This window comes from Hirundo rustica, chromosome 15, assembly GCF_015227805.2.
Source record: "Hirundo rustica isolate bHirRus1 chromosome 15, bHirRus1.pri.v3, whole genome shotgun sequence".
Lineage (NCBI taxonomy): Eukaryota > Metazoa > Chordata > Aves > Passeriformes > Hirundinidae > Hirundo > Hirundo rustica.
The window spans coordinates 1,309,799-1,333,587 of NC_053464.1; the positions used below are offsets into that span (position 1 = coordinate 1,309,799).

At 52.5% G+C, this 23,789-nt stretch overlaps 1 protein-coding gene across 9 annotated transcripts in view; it reads right to left on the reverse strand.

Moving 5' to 3' along the window:
* CAPN15 (calpain 15) overlaps nucleotides 1-23,789 on the reverse strand; it is a 54,666-nt gene that overhangs the window by 17,348 nt on the left and 13,529 nt on the right. For 6 of the 9 annotated variants that reach the window (XM_040078994.2, XM_040079001.2, XM_040078995.2 and 3 more), the window contains one exon: nucleotides 21,026-21,345. The exons of 1 other annotated variant lie outside the window; for it this stretch is intronic. In XM_040078994.2, the coding sequence (XP_039934928.1) occupies nucleotides 21,026-21,201 (176 nt within the window). In that variant the 5' untranslated portion in view covers nucleotides 21,202-21,345. The remainder of the gene's footprint in view (nucleotides 1-21,025; nucleotides 21,346-23,789) is intronic. 2 more of the 9 variants (XM_040079000.2, XM_040078999.2) reach the window with 1 other exon arrangement.

Here is a 23,789-nt window from a genome sequence, read left to right on the forward strand (position 1 = left end):
AACCCACACCAGAACACGGTGAGTTATGGCAGCAGCTTCTGCCCCACAGCAACAACCTCCTCCCAAAACCGAACCAGCTGAAGGACAAATCCATCCTCAGCCTGACCAAGCTCCACACTTCTCCTTAAACAGCCTGGCTGGCTCCTTTCCCAACAGGCAGCAAGACTCCGTGAGGAAACAGGGTTATCTCCAGCACCTATTCACCAGGCCCATCTGCTGCGTGTTAACACAGTCACTCTCCAGCCCCAGCAAACACAACTGAGATAAACACTGCCTGCCACCTTCCTGTGGAGAGGAGCTCCTCTGAACCAGGGACCTGGCAGCACCCACCCACGGGAGGGCTTTCCTGGGGGACACTTCACAGGGAGCACGGTGACGCAGGGCTCCGCAGCCCGGCAGCAGGGAGCTGCTGGAGGCTCTTTTGGGGTGCACAAAGAAAGGGCAGCTTGGGCTGCAAGGAAAGGGTAAGAGGCTACAACCCCGCACCTCCAGCACCATGCAGGGGGCTGGATCCACCTGGCTGTGCTTCCCACCACAGCAGCTCTCCCCAGCCAAGGCAGGAGACATCAGCTGGCAGGAGGCACCACCGTGCTGGCAGGAGTGCCCCTGCCTTGGCAACTGCAGCAGTGTAATTATCATGCTTAAAAAATAATATAGAAGGTACTCAACTAAGCAGGCAGCTTTCAACACACTGATCAGGTCCCAGGGAACCTCACTGCTCCAGGGATTAAGAAGGCTCCAGCTGGTCACCTTCCAAAACCACTTCAGGGCAGTGATACCCCCGCCCCGGGCTCTGCTGAGCGATATGTTTGCTGAGCCCTGTGTGTCCAGCTGCTGCAGAGCCCTGGCTCCTACACAGCCACCAAACTGTCCAGGGATGGCCACCATCTCTGGGCACCATCTGGGACCCAAGAGTCTCTGAAGCGGGCAAAACAGGAAGGAACAAGGCAGGGTAGGAAATCGCGAAGTGCCCAAAAAGCTGCAGTTTGCATCTTTCCTGCTGGCAGGGAGCTGGTGGTGTGCCAGGGCTGTGAGATGTGCAGCTGAGCTCCAGGGCAGGAGACAGCACCCAGCCCCGGGCAGAAGCACCCTGGACTGCCGGAGAACAGCTCGAGGTGAGCTGGACACTGGAGTGAGAGATCCCAGCAGCAGAACCCACGCTGGCAACAGGATTAGAGGAGCTTGTGTCAATCACACACAGCAACACAATCAGCCTGTTTCTCTAAATAAAACTCTGCCAGAGCAGCTAAAGTCTTAAGACTTACGGCTTCATTTCTCTCCCGCAGTAAATAAACAAATAAATAAAAATCAATTGTTCCAGCCAGCAACACAAACCCCGAGCTCTCTGACACACAATGCATCCCAGCAAAATCCTCACTGACAAATACAAGAAAAAGCACTAGAATTTTGTGGAAGAAAAGAAAAATCACCAAAAAACCCACTAAACAAATCCTGCCTCAATGCCTGCGAGCTGTGAATCCCTTCCCCTCAACCCCATGCTTTCTATTTAATATTTCCCATTTAATTTTCTTTCAGTAGCACTGCGGACCCTGACCTAAGAGAGGACTGCTGAGCCTTCTCCCACATGAACCTACCACATCTCCAGAGCCCGCAGGAGCAGAAGGCACCTGTGCCCAGCAGGAAGGGGCGCAGGAGGTCAGGATCCACTCGGAATCCCGCTGGCAGTGCACTGTTAGGAGCACACGTGGGTTGGGATCATGAAGGCTGGGTGAGGAGATGCTGTTGGCTGAGCTGACTCACTCTTGCAGAGCCAGGCAAGGGCTGGGAGGCTGGACCTGGAAGGTTGCAGCAGATATACTGGCAGAGCAACACAGAAACACGGGGAGCTGGGACTTTCCACTTGGTTCAAGTTTCTATAGGAGCATCAGTGGAGACAAACAGCCTCTGATTCCCACTTCTGAACCCCCAAGGCTATAAAGAAAAGTGTTGCCAGGTCCGTGCTGGCATCAGCCAAACAGGGCAGGTTGCATAACCACTTCCAAATCCTACGTCCAAAGTAAAACAAGATAATAAAACAGGTTTTAATACCAGTGACCTTCACCCCATCCTTCCAGGACCCTTCCAGCTCAGGATATTCTGTCTTGGAGAAACATGGACAAAAATAAAGCACCAGAAGGGACCTGGCTCTTTGCCCTTTTCTCCCAGATCTGCTGAGCATGGGAAGAGACAGCAAAGAGACCCTCCCACAACTCAGCCAGGCTTTCCTGGAGCACTGCATCAAAGCATCCTTGTCAGGCTGTGCCAGGTAGTGCCACTGCAATGCCACAAACAGTCCCAAGAACCAGAGGCTGCACCTCTCCACGTGTGTGCAAAACAGCACCCTACTTCCACAAGAGCAAGCATGGAGGATCCCAGGGTGACTCAGGTCAGAAGAGACCTCAGCGTGGTCTCCAGCCCAAACTCCTGCTTCAAGCTACATCTCTTAAAGGGATTGCAGCAGGTTTAGACAGCCTGGTCTCAAAAACCTCCAAGCACAGAGACTTCACAACCTCTCTGGGCAGCAGCCTCAACTAACTGACTGTCCTTGAGCAGAAATGCTTCTCTTTACATCAGATATCTTATATCTATACCTTCTCTTATATCCTTATATATTAGTCTGATACTCTGCTGTTTCATCCTATGTTCATTGTTTCCTGCCCTCCCACCATGGGGGGCTCTGTGAAGAGCCTGGCTCTGGCCTCTGGATGATGTCTGTAGTATTGCTAGAGCTCCTGCAATGCTTTCTCTCCAGCTGGAACTAACCATGGAATCATGGAATAGTTTGAGTTGGAAGAGACCTTAAGGATCATCCAGTTCCCACTCCCTGCCATGGGCAGGGACACCTTCACTATCCCAGGCTGCTCCAAACCCATCCAACCTGGCCTTGGACACTGCCAGGGATCCAGGGGCAGCCACAGCTGCTCTGGGCACCCTGTGCCAGGCCCTGCCCACCCTGCCAGGGAACAATTCCTGCCCAATCTCCCATCCAGCCCTGCCCTCTGGCAGTGGAAGCCATTCCCTGTGTCCTGTCCCTCCAGCCCTTGTCCCCAGTCCCTCTTCAGCTCTCCTGGAGCCCCTTTAGGCCCTGGCAGGGGCTCTGAGCTCTCCCTGGAGCCTTCTCCTCTCCAGGGGAGCACCCCCAGCTCTCCCAGCCTGGCTCCAGAGCACAGGGGCTCCATCTCTAAGTGATCAACTCAGAGGGCCCCTCTGGGCTCACTCCAGCAAGGCAACTTCTTTCTTGTGTTGAATTCTTGACGGAGCCCAGCTCCCTCACCCTCTCTTTGATGGACTCACACTCCAGCACCCTGATCACCTTAGAGCCTCAACACCAAAACCAGCTCCAAAAAGGTCACCACTCTCTTCACACAACCTCTGACAGCAGGCATCCCCTTCAGCCAGGACCAGAGCTGGGGCCTTGCTCTGAGCTCCCTTTGTTCCTTCAGTTGGTGGAAGGGAACCACAACTACACAAATTCCTCCTTTTGTTGAAGCATTTGAGGAAATACAGACTTCTTGATCCTGAAATATTAATTTTTGAGCACCCCAGAGATTTATTATATATTTATATCTGCTCTAGCTCTTCAGTGTCAATCCAGGACAAACTGTCAACGAGTTCCCAGAAACACAGCTTAGGTCAGGGATGGAAGAGCAGCCAAGGGACCAGCCTGGTCCCCTTCCATGACAAACTCTCCTGTGGCCAGGACATCCCTTCTTTCTGGAGGTTCCCTCCTCCCTGCCCAGTATCAGTGCTCCTGACCATTCAGTGGAACAGGACAATCACATTTATGCAGAAAATGGCATTTTCTACCAGTGATAACCTGCAATTAATTGAAACAGGACAACTAGATTTGTCCTGTTTAATAAAGCAATGGTGGCAGACAAAAATCCCTCATCAAAGCAGAAGGGAGGGGAATAAAAGGTCTAATTCTGCAGCAGGAAACCACGCAAGGGTGAGCACTTCATGGTGAATGGGGCCATAAAAGACCCAGAAACACCACACAACCCTCTCTAGAGGTGCCAAGAGGCTCAGACAGACACCAAGAGTTTCCCAAGCCGATGATGCACTCCAGTTCCTGGGAATTTCTTGGTCCCATTGCATCAAACCTCCAGACGGTTCTTGCACAGTTTCTATTTAGTTTCCTCTTTTCCCACACTGGACACAGCTCTGGCAGCTCAGATGTGCTCCAAGAGCCACGGAGAGAAGAAGCTGGGAGTTTTAATGAGAAGTTCCCAGGGGAAAGCTGAACTCTGCTAATGAGAGGTCTGAGAGGAAAAACACTGGCCCAGCTGTACAGAGCACATTTAGCACAGGAGTTTTCTGGCAGCCAACAAAGCCACAGAACATGCTCTCAAGCTGCAGCTGTCCCTATTTACTCTCTTGTCACCACCCCAAAAACAGGGATTGCCAGTCAGATGTGATGGCCAGAGGGGACACCTTGCTGTGGGACAGGCAAGAAAGGACTTCATAGAGTGACAGAATGTCCTGAGCTGGAAGGGACCCAAAGGATGATGAGTCCAACTCCTGGCCCTGCACAGGACACTCCAACAATCCCATCCTGTGCCTGGGAACACTGGGCAATTCCAAGGCAATGCTCTGTAAATACAAGTGCTTGCAAGGGATGCAAGTGGGACAGAGAACACACTCCTCTATCCTCCACCAGCCACAAAGAGACACCAAGGCATGTGTTCAGAGCGTGCTGGGAAACAGGAGGAGGGCAGAAGCACAGCTGGGACAGGAGCACCCTGAAAGCTCCTGTGACACACACCAAAGCCTGGCTTTGATGGAGAAGGGAAGTTGAGGAGACTGTCATGGCTTGCAGACTCCCCTAAATCGCTGAAATCCCTGGGTTTTGTTCCGGAAAAGGGAGGGAAGGGGCAGGGTTTCTGGAGGGATCTGCCCATGTGAAGTTACTGGAGTTGCTGCAGGAATGCCAGGTGACACACACCTGGAAGGAGCGTGCCTCACGCTGGCTTCTCTCCCAGCCTAGGGACACAGGGAGCATTACCCTAAACTGATGGACAGCAGACAAGACTTTCATCATTCTTCATCAAAGCAGAATCAGACTCTGGAAGGCTTGTCTTGTGAGAAAAACAGGCTGGGCATGATTAGCCTTTAATACACCTTAATTGCTACTGTGTTGTAAGAAATGAGCTCCCAGAAGAAAACCAGTTTGGCCGGCAGAGCACGGGCACGCTGGGACAAGACCATTCCCAAAGGCTCCTTGGCTAATGAGCAGCTTTCCCATAAGTCTGCCAGGGCAACAATTACAATCCCTGGGGATACAAAAGGAGGAGGCAGACTGAGAATATTCCAAGGAGGTCAGCAAAGTCCAAGTTCTAGCTTTGCTCGAAAGTTTTGCAGGCTCTGGCTTCATGAGCTTTTGATGAGGTCTCTCACTCTAAAGCAGCACCTCCTGCACCTGTCCAAGGTTGTCAAGATGCAGGGCCCAGATGAGAAGGCCAACAGCAATGTGACTTCTTCAAAACCCAGGGTGGAGGCACTCAGTAGCACGGGATCATCGTGGGACAGGCTTTGGGGCAGGCTGGCAGAGAATGGTCCTTCTGGAGCCCCAGCCCTGGGGACAGCCAACAGCACAGCCTCAGCTCCTCCCAAGCCTGCACTATTTCTCATTAAGATCAATTCCAGCCCATTGTTATAATTAATAACCTCATCCTGCCTCCCTGCATGCAAGCAGGGGAAATTTCTGCAGTTGCAATCACACTTCACTTCAAAGAAACCAATTTAGCACAGCGCTACTGCTGCCACCATTCCTCTTACTCAATGACTTTATTTACCTTTTCTGTACCTAATTTCCCCAGTCCTCTGTGTGCCTGGGGAAATTAAAAGCAAAAAATACCGAGCTCCATTTGCACCCAAATATTACAGCAGGGGGAGGAAATTCGTGTCCTTAACTCAGGCCAGCATCGTGCTATGGCTATTAACATGCTGATTTGGCTCGAGGAGGTGATGAACTGAACAGCCTTGCTTTGACTACATAACACTGACTTTGACCAAAATCTATATGTAATGGGTATTTGAACCCTCTCAAGAGCAAATACAGAAGGGAGGTACAGCAGTTTTATAGGAGTTCGTCACAGTGGCATGGAATTGGTGTAACTTGGGTGTAGAAAGCACAAAGGACCTCTGGTTCTGCCAAAACTTCAGTGAGTGCTTCAGCGTGCTTGCAGCTCCCAAAAAAAGGTGCTTTTTCAGGGGAAAAAAAGCACGTAGACCTCCAGCAAATACAACACAAGAATTCAAGAATTTTATCTTTTTTTGTCAATCCTAGAAGACTGATGGCCCCAAGTTCTGTTGGATACTTGTAGCTTCAGCTTCTTGCACACTTGGAGCAAGAAAACACTTTGAGAAATGTAGTTTTGTTTTTTAGAAAGCTTGGTGAAATCTGGATCAGCTGCCCTGTACGGTTTTTATAACTCCACTCCACCTGTGGTCTCAGCAGAAAGTTTCCCAGGTAAAATAAACTTGTCCGGCAAAATTTGTGACCACTTAAAACGGAGGAAGCCCTGAACATGTGAGCAGGTCACATCACACAGGGATGGGAACACAGGTCTCCAAGCCTCCTCTGGTGTTAGCACAACATAAGATGTTTAGAAACGAGGGAATATCAAGCACAGCAGGGAGAGGATTTATGACCAATGCACCAGCTCTAGGACCAGCAAGATGCTGGGAAGGAACAGCTGGGAAGATGATGTTCACTAATACTACTGCTACACTAATTCATTTCAAATCATGGCAGGGTTTAATTTCAAAACCCAACAGAATCTTGAGTAGGAGAAGTGGGAGGGATGGGCAGAAGAGCTCAGAATGGATGGATTTCAGGTAAAAGGCAGGAGGGAATGGAGCAGAGGACATCTCTTTGGGTGTCTCATCTCTGGAGAGCGAGGCATGGGACAGGTTTGAGGTGATGCTCTGTGAGCAGCTCCACGCCCCCACCTCCCTCTCACAGCCAGCACCACCAGCTCAGCTCCAACACACCACCCTGTACCTTCAGAGAGTAAATTAACCCCCTTCCTCCCAGCCTGAGAAGGAAATTCAAAGCCATTCAGTGCCTTTGAGGCCTGTGCTGCTGGGGGATGCCGCACGAGTGTGGAGGTGGCTGCCTGCCCCTCACAGCCCCACAGGGGTTGGGGGGTGCTGGGGCTATCGTGGCACAGGGAGGAGGTGGGAGGGCACTGCCAAGCCCCCCTCTCCTTTTGTCCCTCCAGCTCCCAGCCCTACACGGGGCAGGCTGCTATTTGCTTCAGAAACAGCCATCTTTTCCCCTAAATTCTCCCCGATAAAATAAATCAAAGCATAGCTCCAGGGTGCAATTAATACAAAAACCAACAGTAATAAGAGCTTGGTACCATTTGGGATGGAGAGAGAGAGGAAGACTCATGTTTCCATGAGGTCTGAGACTAAGGAGACTGGGGCTGCAGCCTGGCAGGTGGAAGCAGATTCTCCAGCCTTCTCTTCCTCCTCTCCTAGGGATTTAGCTTGGCCACCCTCCTAGCTCCTGGCAGAGCTGCTGCTGGGAACTCTTGCTGCAAATGGGGAAAGTTCTCAAGCCAAGCTCTGCAGTTGCACTGTCCCATGCCAGAGCAGGCAGTGCCCTTCCCATGGCTGCCAGCGACACTGGGCACCCCGGGCAGGACCATCCCGCAGAGCTGGAAGGCAGCAGGGCACTGTGCTCCATGGCCAGCAGCTGTCAGGCTCCTCAGCATCATTAACAGGCCTTAATGAAGAGCTAAGCCAGCCCTGGACCTCAGGAAAGCAGCTCACGGTTAATATCTCAGCCAACAAGCTTTGCACTGATCTGCAGAGAGAAAGAAAGACTGCCAGGAGCCAGAGGAAGAGAGGGGAACTCTGGCAGCTCCCAGCACCCCTGGAGTTCAGTGATCAGGGCACAGCAATGAAGCCACCGGGCTACGCTACAGACATCACCCAGCAGCGAGGGACAGGCGAGGCTGGAGCTTCCCCCACAGCCACAGCACACCCTGCCAGCTCTCGAATGCCTGGGCACGTCACCAGCTCCTTTGGTGACAGAAGGTCAGAAGGCAGAGGGCAAAGCTGGATGTCCCCTCTCCTACATCAGGAACCCCATGTGAAGATGCACCGAGTCCCAGTTGAACGGGGTACTGCGCTTTGTTCACACACTCCCCACTGAGAACTTGGCTCCACACACAACTTTCACATGCACTCACACTCCCTGGCAGCTGCTGGAAAAGACACACCAAGGCCTGGTACAGCTGCTGTACTGACCTGGAGGTGGTTCCCTAGAGAGGGACCACCATGAACAGCAGCAAACCCCACCAGCCTCACAGACAGCTCCTGCCTTTCCTGCTCCTGGAGCATCAGCACCTTCTCCAGCTCTGCTCCCCATCCCAGGTCATGTCAGGTCAAGCAGCTGAATGCAAGAGCACACAAAATTCGTTGCTGCACCAGGCAAGCTTTGGGGAGCCTGTTGCCAGCTGCAGCAGGCTCTGCTCTCCTTGGAGGCTCGGGGGGAGGAAGAGCAAGGAGTGGGAGAAGCCACCTCAGGTGCTGCTCAAACTCAGGGCAAACAAACCAGCATCTCCCCCACACAGCAGGAGGAAGAAGCAATTTATTGTGACAAATGGTGAAAGCCTGCAGCGGGGTTGGCCCCTCCTGTCAAAGCTGGTGAACCACACCAGGAAAGGGGAGGGCCTGGCAGTCAAGTGGGATATGCATCACTCCTGGGGGGGAAACCATCAGGAGAACCAAGAGATCCCTGGGATGCTGGCGAGCACCGTGTGAGCCAGCCAGCCACCACTGCTAGTCCCCCACTCTCGGGGCTGTGAACTGCCACCTGTCAGTGTCCCCTGCTCCAGAGGGGTCCTGCCTTGGCCCTTCAGCCTCTAAAAGGGGTTGAAGTTTTGGGCAGAAGTGTCTGGGATGGGACACGGGGTTAGGGAGCATACAGGAACAGGGCACAAGTGGGATGTTCATATCTTCATCTCGCACTTATAAGGGAATTTCTTGTTGACTGTGGAGAGTTCACAGTCCAGAAGGTCAGGGAATAACATTCTTAACTTTTAAGGAAGCTGAAACAAGGAGAATCTGGGATGCCAGTGATCTGAATTAGCCAGGAGAGAAAAGGGAGAAGCCCTTGATGAAGCAAAGGCATTCCAGTGTCCATTTGGCCTCTAGTGAATACAGAGAGATAGCTGCGTCCTCCTCAGCTTGCAACACCTGCCTGGCTGCCACATTCCCTTTTCCCACAAAGTATCTGGTGGGGTTCCAGACAGAACTGGGACTGATTTTCCCACTGCAACCTAAGAAACAGCACCAGCACCCGAAAAGAATATGACTTCACAGACTTCTCTGTGCGTACCTGCACAGCTCTGTGCCTCCCTGCAGCAAACAGTGCTGTTTTGGAGAGCCTTGGATTCTCCTTGCATGGGGACTAGTCAGCAGCCAAAGCACTGACAGACCACTAAGTCTAAGACAAATTCAGAAATGCAATGTGAATCTCTCAAGTCCTGGAAATGCACATTCAGCATCCTCTGAACTCCTCTTACTGTACAGCAGAGTAATCTCCCAACCTTTGGGTAAACCCGGTGCTGCTCGTTCCGAGCTGCAATAGCCACATGTGGGAGCACACACTTCCCTGCATCCCAGAATAGAAAGCAGCTGGAGTCGCATCTGAACGCTGCAATGGGAAGATGAAAGACTTCCAAACACTCCTCTTTTTCCACTGAGCCCTTTATGAGCTCTTCTCCCTGCTCTCACTTCATATACAGCTCCTTCAGCTGCCCATTTTCCACAGGTGCTGAACTTCCAGATGCTCCTGGAGGCTTTTCCATTTTTAAATTTATTCTATTTAAGTAACACGGGCATATGGTTTATTGAAGGGGGTGTGTGTGTATGTTGAGGGGAATCTGATCCTGAGATCCAGAGGGCTCCCAGGACCTTTGAGCAGCCAGGCATCGGTGCCTGGCCCCAGAGGAACAGAGCCAGAGGGCTGTGAATGAGTTTCCAGCTCACCTACATCACACCAGGTCCTTCAGTGCTAGTGAGGAGGTTTATACCAGCTCAGGAGATACTCAGGACTGCTGTCCCCTTTCTAGGACAGCTGTCATCCCCTGAACAGGATGAAAGCCAAATATTCAGGACAGGACCAGGAGCTAATAGAGAGTTTCCATCACCCCAGTACCACTAACAAAAGCTCTGTGCATGAGCTGGGTTAGCACAGCTGAATAAAGATCCCACAACACAGGAGCCCAGCTTCTCCTGGGAGAGAAGAGGATCCCAAAGGAAAGCTGCTGCTGTGTCCCTCACCCCAGCTGCCAGGGTACCACAGGAGGAGCTCACAGATGTGGGCACAGAGATCCTTGGAATAAGCTTTGATCAGCTCTCTCCAGGTTCCATTCGAAATGGGCTCAAGAGTAGCACAGGCTGCCCTCTGAAGGAAGGACAGGGATGCAGGAAGGGAGATCTTCCAGCTGAGAACGTGGGGAGGAAGGGAACTACTGATGGGGCTGATGCCCACAGTTACGTTTCACAATGCTGCCTTACCTGCTCTCAGCACGAAGGGGAGGAGGCAAGGAAAGGAGAAAGAAGCTGAACTCATTAAGCTTCTCTCTCATCTGAGGTGCTGGGACAGCTTCAGCAAGGAGGGTGGACTCATGGGACAAAAGGACACTTGTTTCCATCCATTTAGCTCCCCACACCTGACGTATGTTTGAACAGTCACTTCAAAAGCAACCCCTGAGGAAAGCTGGCTGGATGAAGAGGAACCTCTACTCGCTGTTTTCGTTTCTCTGTCTTTAAGCCAATTAAGGAATTTCTTTTTAAGTGAGGGTCTGTGGTCTGCCTCAAAGAGCCTGTGCTCCCCAGAGAACAGAGAGGGGCGAGGTGGCCATCTGGAGCCAGCACTGCAGGGACTTGTGCTTCTCTACAAAAAAAGAAACCCTGCTCTAAAGCCCCAGAATCTCTCTGTTTTCTAACACACTTCTGCAGCAGGTGCCTCTCCCCTTTGCACCTCGGTTTTCTCACTGGTATATCACACAAAAAGCAAGTGCTGTTGACAACAGGCAGAGTTCTCCCTGTGTCTTTCAACACTTGCCCAGTGTTTGAAGATTCCAGCATGGAAAATGCCTTTGAAGCTTCACATTCAGACAAGAAGAAGCCAAGACAAAGGCATGGTCTGTATTTTATCCTGGTTTCGTATTCACAGAACCACAGAATGGGCTGGAAGGGACCTCAAAGTCCATCTCATTCCATGGGACACCTTCCACTATCCCAGGTTGCTCCAACCTCATCCAAAATCTGGCCTTGGACACTTCCAGGGATCCAGGGGCAGCCACAGCTTCTCTGGGCACCCTGTGCCAGGGGCTCACCATCCTCACAGGGAACAATTCCTTCCTAGCATCACGGTGGTCAAGCTCAAACAGGATGGAAGGAGGCTACAAACACAGGCAGAACATATCCAAGGACACAGAACCAGCAGCTGGAGAACATCTGCTGGGACAAACAGCCCCTGGTGTGAGACTGCAGACAGAGGCCTTGCATGGACTAAAGGGTCAAAGTTTTGCTTTTCACACACCACCCAGAGCTATTTTCCATCACTCCTCCCACCACAACGCACAGAGGACACACGCATTCTGTATCAGGTAACAAAAGCACCTGCGTGTGCAGGGTAGTTTGGAGGGACAAGTCCACTGCTCTGATGAAGACCACCCTGTACAGTCTTCAAGAACAGGGAACAACTTTAGGATCACACCTGAACAACAGCATTTGGAACTTATGCCGGTACCCCTCTAATTCCATGTTAGAGGCTGTTTCACACCACCTCCCAACACACTTGATGTTTGAACTGAAGGCTGGGTGGGATGGGAGAAGAATTTTCCTGTTACCCAGGACTAGAGAGATGTGGGACTAAGGCTATGGGCCCACAGCTGGAAAGAGCCAGGAAAACCTGATGGGCCTGTAAACTCAGGACTCACCCACATCCCCTTCCTCTCACTGCAACTCCCCTCACACGGGGAGGCTGCAAGAGGAGATTTACTGGTGCTTGCCAAGCCAAATTGCTGCTCAGCTAAAGATTTATGCTGCAATTTGTAGTGCTGTTAAAATAGAATTGGAAGAGTGGTAGGGGAAGAGAAAGAGAGAATGAAAGAGAAGGGAGGGGAAATGGATCAGGAGCAACACCACGGCTCCAAAGCTGTTTGCTCCATCTCTCACATCTCCATTGAACCGATCACTCTGCATTTCCAGCAGCTGTGCTCCAGCCCTCAGACCCTGCAATGCCAATGCCTGGGCTCGCTTCACAGCGGGGCACACACAAGGTACAGCTAATAGAAATCCGTCCATCTCCACAGCCCCTGAACTGTCAGGCTCAATAAATACAGCTGGCAGAGAATGGCACAAAAGGGACAGGGCATCTGCAGGCTGGTGGCTGCTCACATGACTTTCCCAGCGCAGCCACCAAGGACAGGAGAAGAGACACCCCCATCCCAAACATCAGCCACTGCCTGCCCATTCTGGCACTGGTTAAACATCACCCCTACCTGCTGAGGTCAGGGGTGAGCTAAATTATCCCCTGCACCTCCGGGCACCGGCCAGCTCTGCACACTAGGTCTGGAGGGAAAAGGCTGTCAAGTCATGGATCGATGTCCCTGCACGTGCAATGTGGGCTCCCCCACCGAGGCTCCCATTGCCCCCTCCCCTGAGAAGCCAAGGAAGGGTCAGAGCACCCTGCAGCTCCCAGGGAATCCTGGCTCTGCTCTGCACAACTGGGCGACACACAATCTTCGAAAAATCAAAAGTAAAGCCTTTGTAGTTAGTGAACTTCAACAGAACAGCTTTCCTTTGACATCAGGGAAACTCCCCATGCCCTGAGCCAGCCCTCTGTCCTGTGCTGCCAAAACCACGGAGGAATTTCAGAAGAACAGCCAAGGAGACTTTGGCGTTTCAGCCCCTGGGCATCCCTGCAGAAAGCCAGGCCAGGCTCATTCCTCATTCCAGAAACCACCCTTGGGCTGGGGGTTTCAGTTCAGCTCTCAAGCCCTGCCACTGAAGGACATTCTTGAGCCAGCAACTCAGCCAGCAACTGACGCAGCTCCTTCCTGCAAGGGAGATGGGAGAGGATGGGATCCCGTGCACAGGCTGAGTCCCACCAACAGCAATGGATCTGTTTGTGTGTGTGCTCCTGACCTACAAAGGTCACTCCTCTTCCTCATGTGCCTGAACTTTAGAGGGGACAATTAGCCACAGTTCCCTAGAGGCTCAGTGGGATAAAACACACTGACTTTCCTGTGGTTTGACCGGGAATGCTTCATCATGCACAGCCTACTTGGCATTTTCATTTCCTGGCACTGGTGGCTTCTAGGACAGTCCTGGGCCTGCACATTCAGAGGCAGTGTACAGGTGAAATAGCTCTGGCTGTGCAGTGTGCACCTTCTGGCAGAGCATCCTGTGTAGGCAGCAGCAGGGGTTCCCTCAGCACAAAACCCTTCCATGCACCTCCTGCCCCATCAGCACCAAGTCAACAGTGCCTCGAGGCCATCCCAGGCAGCTGCAGTCACAGATCACCCTCCAGGATCCCATCAGCAAACACCAGGCTCCAGGAGGACACAGGTGCACTGCAGCACACCAGAAGCCCACCACAGTCTCAATGCTCCATCAAACACAGGTTCAACACAGGAACCCGTATTTCAGATTCAGTTTGGCATCACTGTGCCTTTTCCAAATGGGCTCTTGGAGACAGAGAGGAGGATCTGGTGGGTTACATGGAAGGGCCAGGAACAGAGCAGAACAACGCTGTGCTGGGGCAGACTGAGCCACACAACCACCCAGCATCCCAGCCTGCTCCTTCTGCTCATATCCCAAGCTCTAGAGCTATTGCCACCTTAACTGAGCCAGCAACACACCTGGTTGACTCCAGGAGCAGGCAGACAGGCTGGAATTACCAGGGAAGCCCTTACAAGTTATACTGCACCCTGGAGGCCTCCAGGCTGGGTAATTCAGACTGTAGCACTGTTTACTGTCTTGTACAGACGACACACACTTAACTCACTGTTTTGACAGCTGGAATCTAGAGGATGCTCCTGGCTGGAGCACGTGCCATTAACCCTCCCGAGTCCACGTGCCAGAGGGAAGCATCCTGCCAGCACAGAAAGGCCAACAGCTCAGTGTCCTTTCCCTGCAGCACAACACCGTGTTTTCTACCAAGGAGAGCAGCTCCTGCTGTTGTTTAAAGCTCCTGCACCTCATCAAGTCATACACACGCTCACAGACAGCCCTGGGTAAGCCCAGCACAAGGACTCCTCAAGGACACCCTGAAGGACATCACCGCTGACCTGCACAGGACAGAGGAGGAAGGAGCACATGTGTCCTGGAGACTGAAATGCTGCACCAGACACAGAGTTGTGCCAGCTGCTGTGCCCTCCCCACCACACTGCCACCAGCAGCAGGCCCTGAGCAACCCACAGCTGCAGTGCCCATACCAGTGTGCCCAGAAGACACATTTCCTGTAGGAAAACACAACCCAGGGAAGACAGGTCACTGGGTGAAGCTCTGCTGGAGGTTTGCTAGGGTGTGTGCAAAGTGCTCAATGCCAGTCACTGCACGTGCCACAGGGGCAGCGCTGGGCAAGACAGCAGCAGTGACACTGATCAGCCCGTTCTGTGCCACGGGCTGCAGCCTAAAGCTCCTGCAGAACAGAAGTCTTTCCACACTCCAGAAATACCAAGTGCTTCCATGTTTGTCCCTAACCCACGGACAGACACAGCAGCTGTGGGTAAGGCAGCAGGAGAAGACCCAGCTCCTGGGCACAGAAGGTGGCAAGGGTCTGATGGAATGTCCCTCTGCTGCGTGGGGCACGTGGCTGCCAACACCAGGGCTCTGAATGAAAGCTGTCCTCTCCTTGGTGTCTCAAGGGAGCAGGGGAAGAAAATACAGGTATATATACATACACACACATCTACCCATCTACCTAGCTATAGCTTCACTTTTCCAAGGCAGGGAGATTAAAATCAGATTTTAAGGAAGACACAAGATCCTGCTTGTGTCTGCCTTCTCCCCACTCCACAGCTGGGGAAAGTTGCTGAAGGCCACAGAGTGCAGACACTGTCCTCTCCCACCAAAAGCTGGCAAGATCCAGCCTCCCAAAATCCCCTTTTGCTGTAGCCAACCTGCCACGCCCCACATGCCAGAGCCCAGCTCTGTGCAAGCACAAGCCCCAGTGTGTGATGCACAGGGAGCAGCAGGGCTGGAACCTGAGCGTCTGCAGACCCAGCTGAGCTCTGCACAGCTCTGGGCAAGGGCAGGCAAGGCCCCTTCAGCTCCCTGCAAGCTGCTGACTTGGCAGCCTCCAAGCACCTGCAGCCCGAACTCTCCCCACCCCACACGGCCCCAGCTCTCCTGCTGCCGGTCCTGCCGCCATCCAGAAGGGCTCCAGGCTGCCTTCACACTCCACTTCCAGCTTCCTTCTGGTTTGGATGTCCTGCTGCAGCCTCAGAAATGCCATCTGTAACGCAGGAGCAGCTTCCTTCTCCTCGGATCAGCTCTTCACAGCTCCTCACGGTGACCTGGAGCACCTGCCCCTCGCAGGGACTCAGTGATGCCTGGGGGTGCTGTGAGCTGCACTGGCTGGCAAGGGGTGCTGGCTGAGATCCTGGTGCCTTGCCAGGCACAGCAGGAATGCTGGCACGGTGAGAAGCACGGGAAGGTGCCCAAGTCAAAGAAAAGCCCAGGGCAGTTTGTTTGAAGAGAGTGGCTAAAAAGGACAGGCACCTGGGTGGGTTGTGGGTCCCCAGGCAGGAATAGAGAGATGCAGCACAGCTTGGCAAATGCAAACAGCACCCAAGCAGGGCTCCCCTTTCCTCCCTGTGCCCTTCTGCTGGCAGCAGTGCCCGAGGGTTGTTTCATCCCAGAGAACAAAGGCCTGCAGAGGGCTCATTCAGCACAGCCTCCCCTCCACCACAGCACCAGGCTCCGGCCACGCTGGGATCAAGGCGGCCTTTCAGGGACACGGGGATCACGAGGGGAAGAGGCTGCAGGGACATGGGTGCAGCTCTGAGCACCCCCCTCGCTGTTTCTGACTCCTGTTAGTCAGACTCCAGCCCAGAGCCCCAATGTCAAACTGGATTAAGTTACTGGTTGGAGAAATCCAGCACGTGCCTTTCACAGTAACCAGTACCTGGTAATGTGAGAGGGAAGCAAAGAGCTCAGGAGTGATCCCAGGGAATGCTGGGTGCAGAGAGGGAAGGGAGCTCCCTGCCCACCCAGAGAGCAGGAGGATATTCCTGCCTCCACCCCTCCTCTCACAAGCCCACACCATGAGGTCACTGCAGGCCCATCTCCCTCCAGGACAGACACCGTTAGGGGATGTGTTTGCGGTTTCCACATCCTGATCCCGACAGAAAAAACAACCCTCCAAACACACACTTCCCTACATTTCCTCCTTCCTTGCAGCAGCTCAGCCAGGCTCCTGAGCTTCCCACCGTCATCACATCCATCCACCAGCTTCTGCCAGAGGATTGAGACCATTTCCCCACTCCAGGCTACATGTGACCCCTCTCAGGGGGACAAGTGATTTGCCATGAGACATGAGATCACGTTCCTCCCTATGAAGCCGAAGAATCAATGCAGAAGGGTTACTCTAGAAAGAAAAACTAAAACAATTCCTGCTCTGGCTCCCCTTACTGTTCCCTGTTCTTAAAAAAATTTTAAAAAACCCCCAAAATTCACAAGCTACCAATTTGTCCTGCTCCCCACCCCCAACATACCTGGAAAAACACCGAGTACCAAAGGGCTCTCCCACGCCCTCAACCACTTATTCTCACTTACAAGAGACCAGCTTCCTTCACAGCAAAACTGCATCTGCAGCATCTCTTCCCAAAAGAGATGAAGACTGGATCTACGCACAGCCAAAGCTGGGTGCTAAACTTCATGCAATGCAGCGTCCAAAGCAAAACTCCCCAACACCTGCAAACTTGGGGAACGACCTGAACCCATGGTCCTGGAGCAAAAGTGCTCAGCTCCTGTAGACAGGAGCATCCCCAAAGCAGGTTTTCCCTCCTCCAGGCTGGCATTTTTCCTTCTCCAGGCTGGCATTCTCAAAGGGACAGCTCTGCTGCGCTCTCCATGCTGTGACAGCAACATCCAGGCAAGGGCGTCAGGCATTTCTGCTCAGATTTGGCCAATCACATAAGATGAGGACGTGCTCCAGCTGCCTCTGCCCTGGATTTGACCCCCTTTGAGGCAGGATGGCTCTCGTGGGATGTGGAAATGAGGAAGGTTGGAGGACATACAGGGAGCAAAGGGAGGGTTTGTTTAGTGATCTATTGAGAACTCTGGTCTCCACTGCTCTGCACCACCCTCCAAGTTATCCATGGCTCCAGAGCTATAAATAACCCTAATTAAACAACTAATAGGCTTTGTGACCGCTGGAGCAGCATGGAGAGCGGATGGGCAGGGCTGGGAGCCTCAGGCAGATGAACCAGCATTCCATGCTGCCAACTCCTTGCCACTGCAACACCTCCTTGAGCTAGACACTGCTCCAGATACCGCGGGCTCTGGTGAGAACTCGTGAGCAAACAGTTACAAGCCAAACATTCCCATCAAACAAGTACCCACATCATCCTGCAGCATCTTTACTCCACCAAATCCCAGCTGAACTCCACACAACTTCCAGAGGGAGCACAACGTGCAGAGGGATGCATCCACCTCACTGCAGCGTGGGGAACACAGGTTCACTCCTGTCTGATGAGCAGGCATGTCCTGAATGTGAGAGCTGATGGAAGTGCCCTTGTGGTTTGGATGAGTGGCTCCTTTTGCCCTCCTCATCCCTCCTCTTGGATACACAGTCAGAGCACGTGTTGGTGATCCCCATCTGTCCCACAGCCACCTCTGCTCTTTGCATGGAGGCTTAGGAAAGGAGATGGACCAGCTGGTGCAAAATCAACTCTGAGCACACCCAAATCCGTGCAGGCTGCTGATAAAACCCAGGGATCTGTGCCTGCCCCAGCCCAGGTCTGCTGGGGTACCTGCACTGCTGAGGCTGCCAGACCTGAGACCTGATGACAGAAAACAGAAGCAGGCAATCACCTGCAGTCACCTGATGCTTTACCAGGAGGTTTTGGGGTTTTTTTCCCCCCCAAAGAATCTGCCAGCACCAAGCCTGTGCCACTGCCTCTTCCTGCTCCCAGCTCCAGGAAGGGTTTGGCACGTCAGGAAGCTTGGCCACCATGGATCCCCAGGCTCAGCTGAGCTCTCCCACCCAACAACAGCCCAGCACCTTCCAGCACATGAGCAAGCTGGGGCCCAAAGGGAACTTGTAGCTGAGCCAGAATTTGTCTGGCTGCACACAGCTACCAGGGGTGAATTTAAACCAAACATCCTTGCCCTAAGCAGAGGTTTCTGCAATCAGATCTCTCCTACATGCACCTAATACCTGGTACTTCCAGTCCTTCAGTAGCTGTGTCCTCCTGGCACGCTGGGAAAGGGACAGGCTCCTGTTTAAATGCTGACACACAGAAAGAGACAGTGCAGCCCTGTCCAGAAAAGACCAGGGATTCAAATCTAGTTGTCACAAGTCTGCTGCTTCTACCACTAAGGCCCTTTTTCTACTCCCTCTTGTCTCCCTGTCTTCAGCAGACAGGGAATTCTACACCATCAGCCTCACCCAGGCAACAGCAGACAGTGAAGCCTCCTCTCAGGTTCTAAAATTTCCAAAGCCAAATAGCAATTTCAAAAGACTGATTTCTCCCCTTATTCCCATCCCACCTTGAGGGATGACTCCCCCAGCTCTCCCATCAAGTACAGACCAAAGTCACTCGCTAAGTATTTGTGTCCCTGTTTTTCTGCCAAGGAAGGTTTGTGTTCATCCCTGAGACAGCCCAGAGCAGCTTGGCTCTGTGCTGCCAAAGCATTATCAGCATTGAAGGTAGCTGCAGGCAGGGACAGAAAATCAGCAGGAAAAGCAAAGTCTATCCCAGAACTCCTGCCTGGCCTCAAATTGACTCCCCAGTACTCCACTTCCTTCCTAAACTACACGACTCTGGGGACGAGGACATACACAGGCAGGACACCTACCCTGACTCGTTCTATTGACTTACTTAATTCTTCCAAAGAATATATTTATCTGTTCCTCTCTGGAAACCAATCATCCGCTGCTCCTTGGCCCTGTTGCTCCCTGGGAGTGGCGGCCCTTTTGATGCCTGGCAGCCTGGCTGATCTCAGGTCTTTTGAACCCACTTCCACAATCACTGCCTGGAGCGAGTTCTTCCCACGCAACTCAACTCTCCGCTCAGTGAATCGCGGCCGCTGATTTTCCTATCTCCAGGAACCGCGCGACACTGAGTCGGGATGAGTTCTGCTCTCCCTTCAGCAGGGGAAATAAGGAATTATCACAAAAGCCACTCCTGTCCCCACAGGACACCGGCGTTATCTGCGCCAAGACCGGCAGTTCCTGTTCTTGCCCCAACATCCGCTCCGCCACCAAGGCTGGTTCTTCAGGAAATTTATTTCCACATGTCAAGACTTCACTCAGTTCCTCAAATACAGACTTGGAGTCATGAGCAGCCTCAGCTGCCGCACACCAGGCTGCAGAGACACCACCTTTTTTAGTGCCCAGGGCCAGGTGTACGCTGCAAGTTCCTAAACTTCAGTTCTGGCTGGGCACGGCCATAGCAGGGAGTTCATCTGTGAGCTGAGACACCCTCCCACCTGCTCAAGGCAACACAGGGAAAACAGGCAGCGCAGAAGGGATGATCCTGCAGGAAGGACCCAGCTCTGTTTGCAGGATCCCTCTAAACCAGAGGGGACAAATCCACACTGCACAGATCACCAATCACACTGTGGACCAGCCACACAGGACAGGCACACGCAGCAACAGCATTTGGGAACTGCACAAAATATCTTTTTTAAAGGTACTCAAATCTATGCTACAGAGTAAAGACAACAACTTACTGGTTTCACACTGTTCCCAGCTCAACAAGACCCAAGACAGGGCCTGAAAAGAGCAAAGTCTGACATTGCTGGGAGGCTCTAGAGTCATGCACCAGAGCCTGGAGAGCACATCCCAGGCCTTGCAGCAGCAGGAAGGCAGGAAAACGAGGATTGCACCACAGATACTGCACCAACATCACAGCAAATACCTCCAGGGGAAAGCCAGGACAGCTCAGGGACACTCAGAGCAAGCAGCTATTCCTAAATGAGCAGCAGCTCCAAACAGATTCAAGCAGGTATGGACACCCATCCAGGCTGGAGTCCACACAAAGCAGGCATTAGGCAAAGGCTCAAACGTTATCAGCACAAAACACGGCAGCCTCTGTAGCCAAGCCCGCAGGCAGAGGGGTTTTGGATGCTTTTTGATAAATCTCTCAACCTGTCAGAGACTGAATGCAGGACACCAGCCCCCCAAAAACAAGATAAACTCCTCACTGCAAGTGGCTGATGTGGAAGGGGCAGAGGCAACAGCTCAGAGACACATCCGAGGTGCTGATTTCATCAAGGTGCGATAGGAATTGAGGGCTAGAAACACTAATCTGTTTTTGAGAGTAAATCTGTTTTGGTTTGTTTCATTCCTGTGGATCTGTTATTCAAAAGCATTTCACTGCTTTTGCATGAAAACAGCTTCTCTGGCTCTTCTGAGTTCAGAAACTCTTGCAACTCATTGCCACCCAACCTGGAGACACAATCCTCCACCTGTGACACTACAGCGTGGTTGGGAGGCCAGAAAGAAAAGGAGCCACGAGAACACGGCATACAAGGAACTGAGATCCCATTCCCAGGCAGCCACCTTGACAATTTAGGTGAGCGAGGAAGAGCTGGGATGAGTCCTGCAGTCCACTCTTCAGGGGACATCAGCCACCCTGTGTAAAGCCAGGGCTTGGCATCACTCAAACAGGTGAGAATTTGGCTCTGGCTTCCTGAGGAGCCTCTGAATGAAGGGACCCAACACTGAGCAGGATGCAAAGCAAGAGGTGTCCCAAAGGCAGCGCCCGGACTGAAGCTGAGGTGAGCGGGTGAGCAGGCTCCTTGCCCTCGTCCTTACCTTCGCAGCCGGTGCTGTAAGTGCTGGTGCTGCCGCGTTATAAGGGCACTTTCCCACACGGGGCCACCGGGACTGCTCCTATACCAGCCCACGGCCGGGTGCCCCGGGTAGGGCGAGCTACCGAAGCCGTGGTCCGACTCCGTCTCTGCGGCCAGCGATGAGGCAGAGCTCCCCATGGTTCCCCCCTGCCCAGGCCACGCTGAGATTGAGCCTAGGTTAGGTCCAAGCCAGTGGCATGGGCAGCTCGGGTGGAACGGGCGAGGCGCTGCGGCATGGGCTGCTGCAAAGATCCCAGCACGCTGGAGAAAGGAAGGTCGGTTCTGATCAGAGTTGGGGGGAAAAAAAAACAAAAACAACAAACAAACACAGAGAAAGGGGGGAAAAAAGGAAAGAAAAAGAGAGAAAGATAAGGTACGATTTCAGCAACAACCCTCCAGTTTTAAAGCCTATCAATGCATGCTCTGATCAGGGTCCCCATCCCAGAGCTCGGTGGGATGAGAAGGGCTGCGTCACTGAATCCAGCTTCTGCTGCTGGAGATGGGGACTGTGGGGGCTCTAGAAAAGGCTCCCCCCAAATTAAGCACCAGGGGTTCCCAGGCACAGGGAAGCACCGACTGACAGAGGGAAGCACAGCAAAGCCCAGCACAAAGCCCTTCACACACAGAAGAGAAGCAGAAAATGGGACAAGCCAGGCCCACCTGGAGCCCAAACCAGCAGCCCTTGGGGACCACACGCACCAGGTTAGTCTGGGCTCTGACTGGCACATCAGTTTTAGTTACTCAGCTACAAACTGGACAGCTTGTGTGCTTACATGTAAAAGAAAATGTCCCTCTCTTCCTGCTTCCCACAAACACCCCAGTAGGACTGGAACTGGACAGACTGGGGAACTGCACAAGTATTTTCTGTGACTATTTACTTTCAGCTCAAGGCAAGTTTTAGCTGATCCTGAACATGCCCCTACCCACAGAAGCAGGTCTGGGGCTTTGCTCCTCCTTTTCTCCCTCTCTCTTTCCTACTCTTCGGAATGTATTCTTCAAGCATCCTCACAGTTAAACTCCAGAAACATTTCATGTCCTCTGTATTAAAAGAAGTTTAAACACACAGAGGTCTCTCCTTCAAGTGAAAAGGCACGACAATCTGGATGCATGTCAGGAGCAATGGATCAAGGTAACACTTAACAGAGCAAAAAAGAAGAAACGAGGAAGATGGAAAAATTAGCACAGCCGAGCTTATTCAATTACCCACTAGGATTTAAGGAGATGAATGAACCACAGAAAGACCTTTGCGAAGAAACTACTTTTGCCTTAAAAAGGCTGAGATGAGGAGTCCTAAAATACAGCTTTTCAATCCCAGGATTGATCTAAGGGATCAAGAAAGGCCTTGATAGATAATAGACTCAAAAGCAGCAGCTCAAGTAGCAGGTGTAATTTTGCTACAACTCAATACCAGAATGTGCCTGCATTAGGTCATTAACCGGAGAATGTTAACTGCTCTGTCACAGTCTCTGTAGCCTGCAAAGCCAAATAAATCTGAAAAAAGCCCAAGAACACAGTTTTCCCTACCTCCTCCTTGTTTTAATTGGGCTGCCGCCCTGCTGTACACCCCCACTACCTGACAGCAAGGTTCCACTGATTTCTGCAGATCTGACCAAAGTAGGTCCCTTACGCTTCCCTCTCATTTCCGGCCATTCAAGCAGATAATTTGTAACAAATCAGATTTTCTGGCTAAATGAAAGCCACGCCATGTGAGGGGAAGAGCATTTCCAAGCATCATCAAGTCAGTCTATCAGGAGACATCAGTCACCCCAAACCTGAGGCGTCTCTGGCTCTTCCGCCCCATCCCAGGGGCCCTAGCAGCAAAGGCACAGGGGATTCAACTTTAACACCTACTAGAAGAACAAATTGCCTCTTACCTCAATACTCAAGATCTATCATGATAAAGTAGATAAACAAAGGCAAGATGGGTAGAACAGCCCCTCACTGCAGGCTGAGCCAAACAGAGGAAGAATGCCCAAGCATCAGTAGCCTTTTCCCCCCTTGAGCTGGGTTAAACCGCCACATAAAGCAATTCCACAGCCTGGTTCAAGACCACTTCCTCTGGCTGGTAAAGCAGGACCCTTTGCTTCCTCCTGCTGCCCATGGCCACGCCAGTTTTAGCTCATCCCAAGAGGAGACAGACACACCTGCTGCCCGCATCGCTGCTGGCTCCCAATGTGATGCTGCTCTCCTGCCTGTCTCCTCCACCAGCTCCGCACCAGGGAGCCAGAACAGGCAGCTCCACTCCACAGGGAGGGGAAAGGCTGGGAGCCCTGCTTTAAAACCTGCAGTAAAACCCCACGGTGGGTGGAGTTGGGAGAGGAAGAGAGCTATAAATAGGTGGAGGATAACCTAGCTAAGTCGGAGTGATCTCCGAGACCGTCTAGTCTAACCGGGCTGCTTGGCTGTGAGTGCTGCGTGAAATCGGATTTCTCCAGGCAAAGCAGTAAATCCTTCTCCTCGGGGTCACCCTCATGCCAGGTGAGAGCAGCCAATGATATTGAAGGGGGAGCGTTGACCAAAGGTGGGGAGAGGGCGAACCAGTTTGAGAACAGGAGTGGCAGCAGCATTACAGCCCAATGCAAAGCACATATGTGCTCACCGTGCTGAGCCCCAAAACTCCTCTGGCCAACACTAAGCAAATGAGGAGCCTCCAAGAAGTCAAGGTGAGAATGGAAACTGCACCCCAGCAAGGGAAGGGGTCAATTAAAGAAGAAGAAAACCTCTAA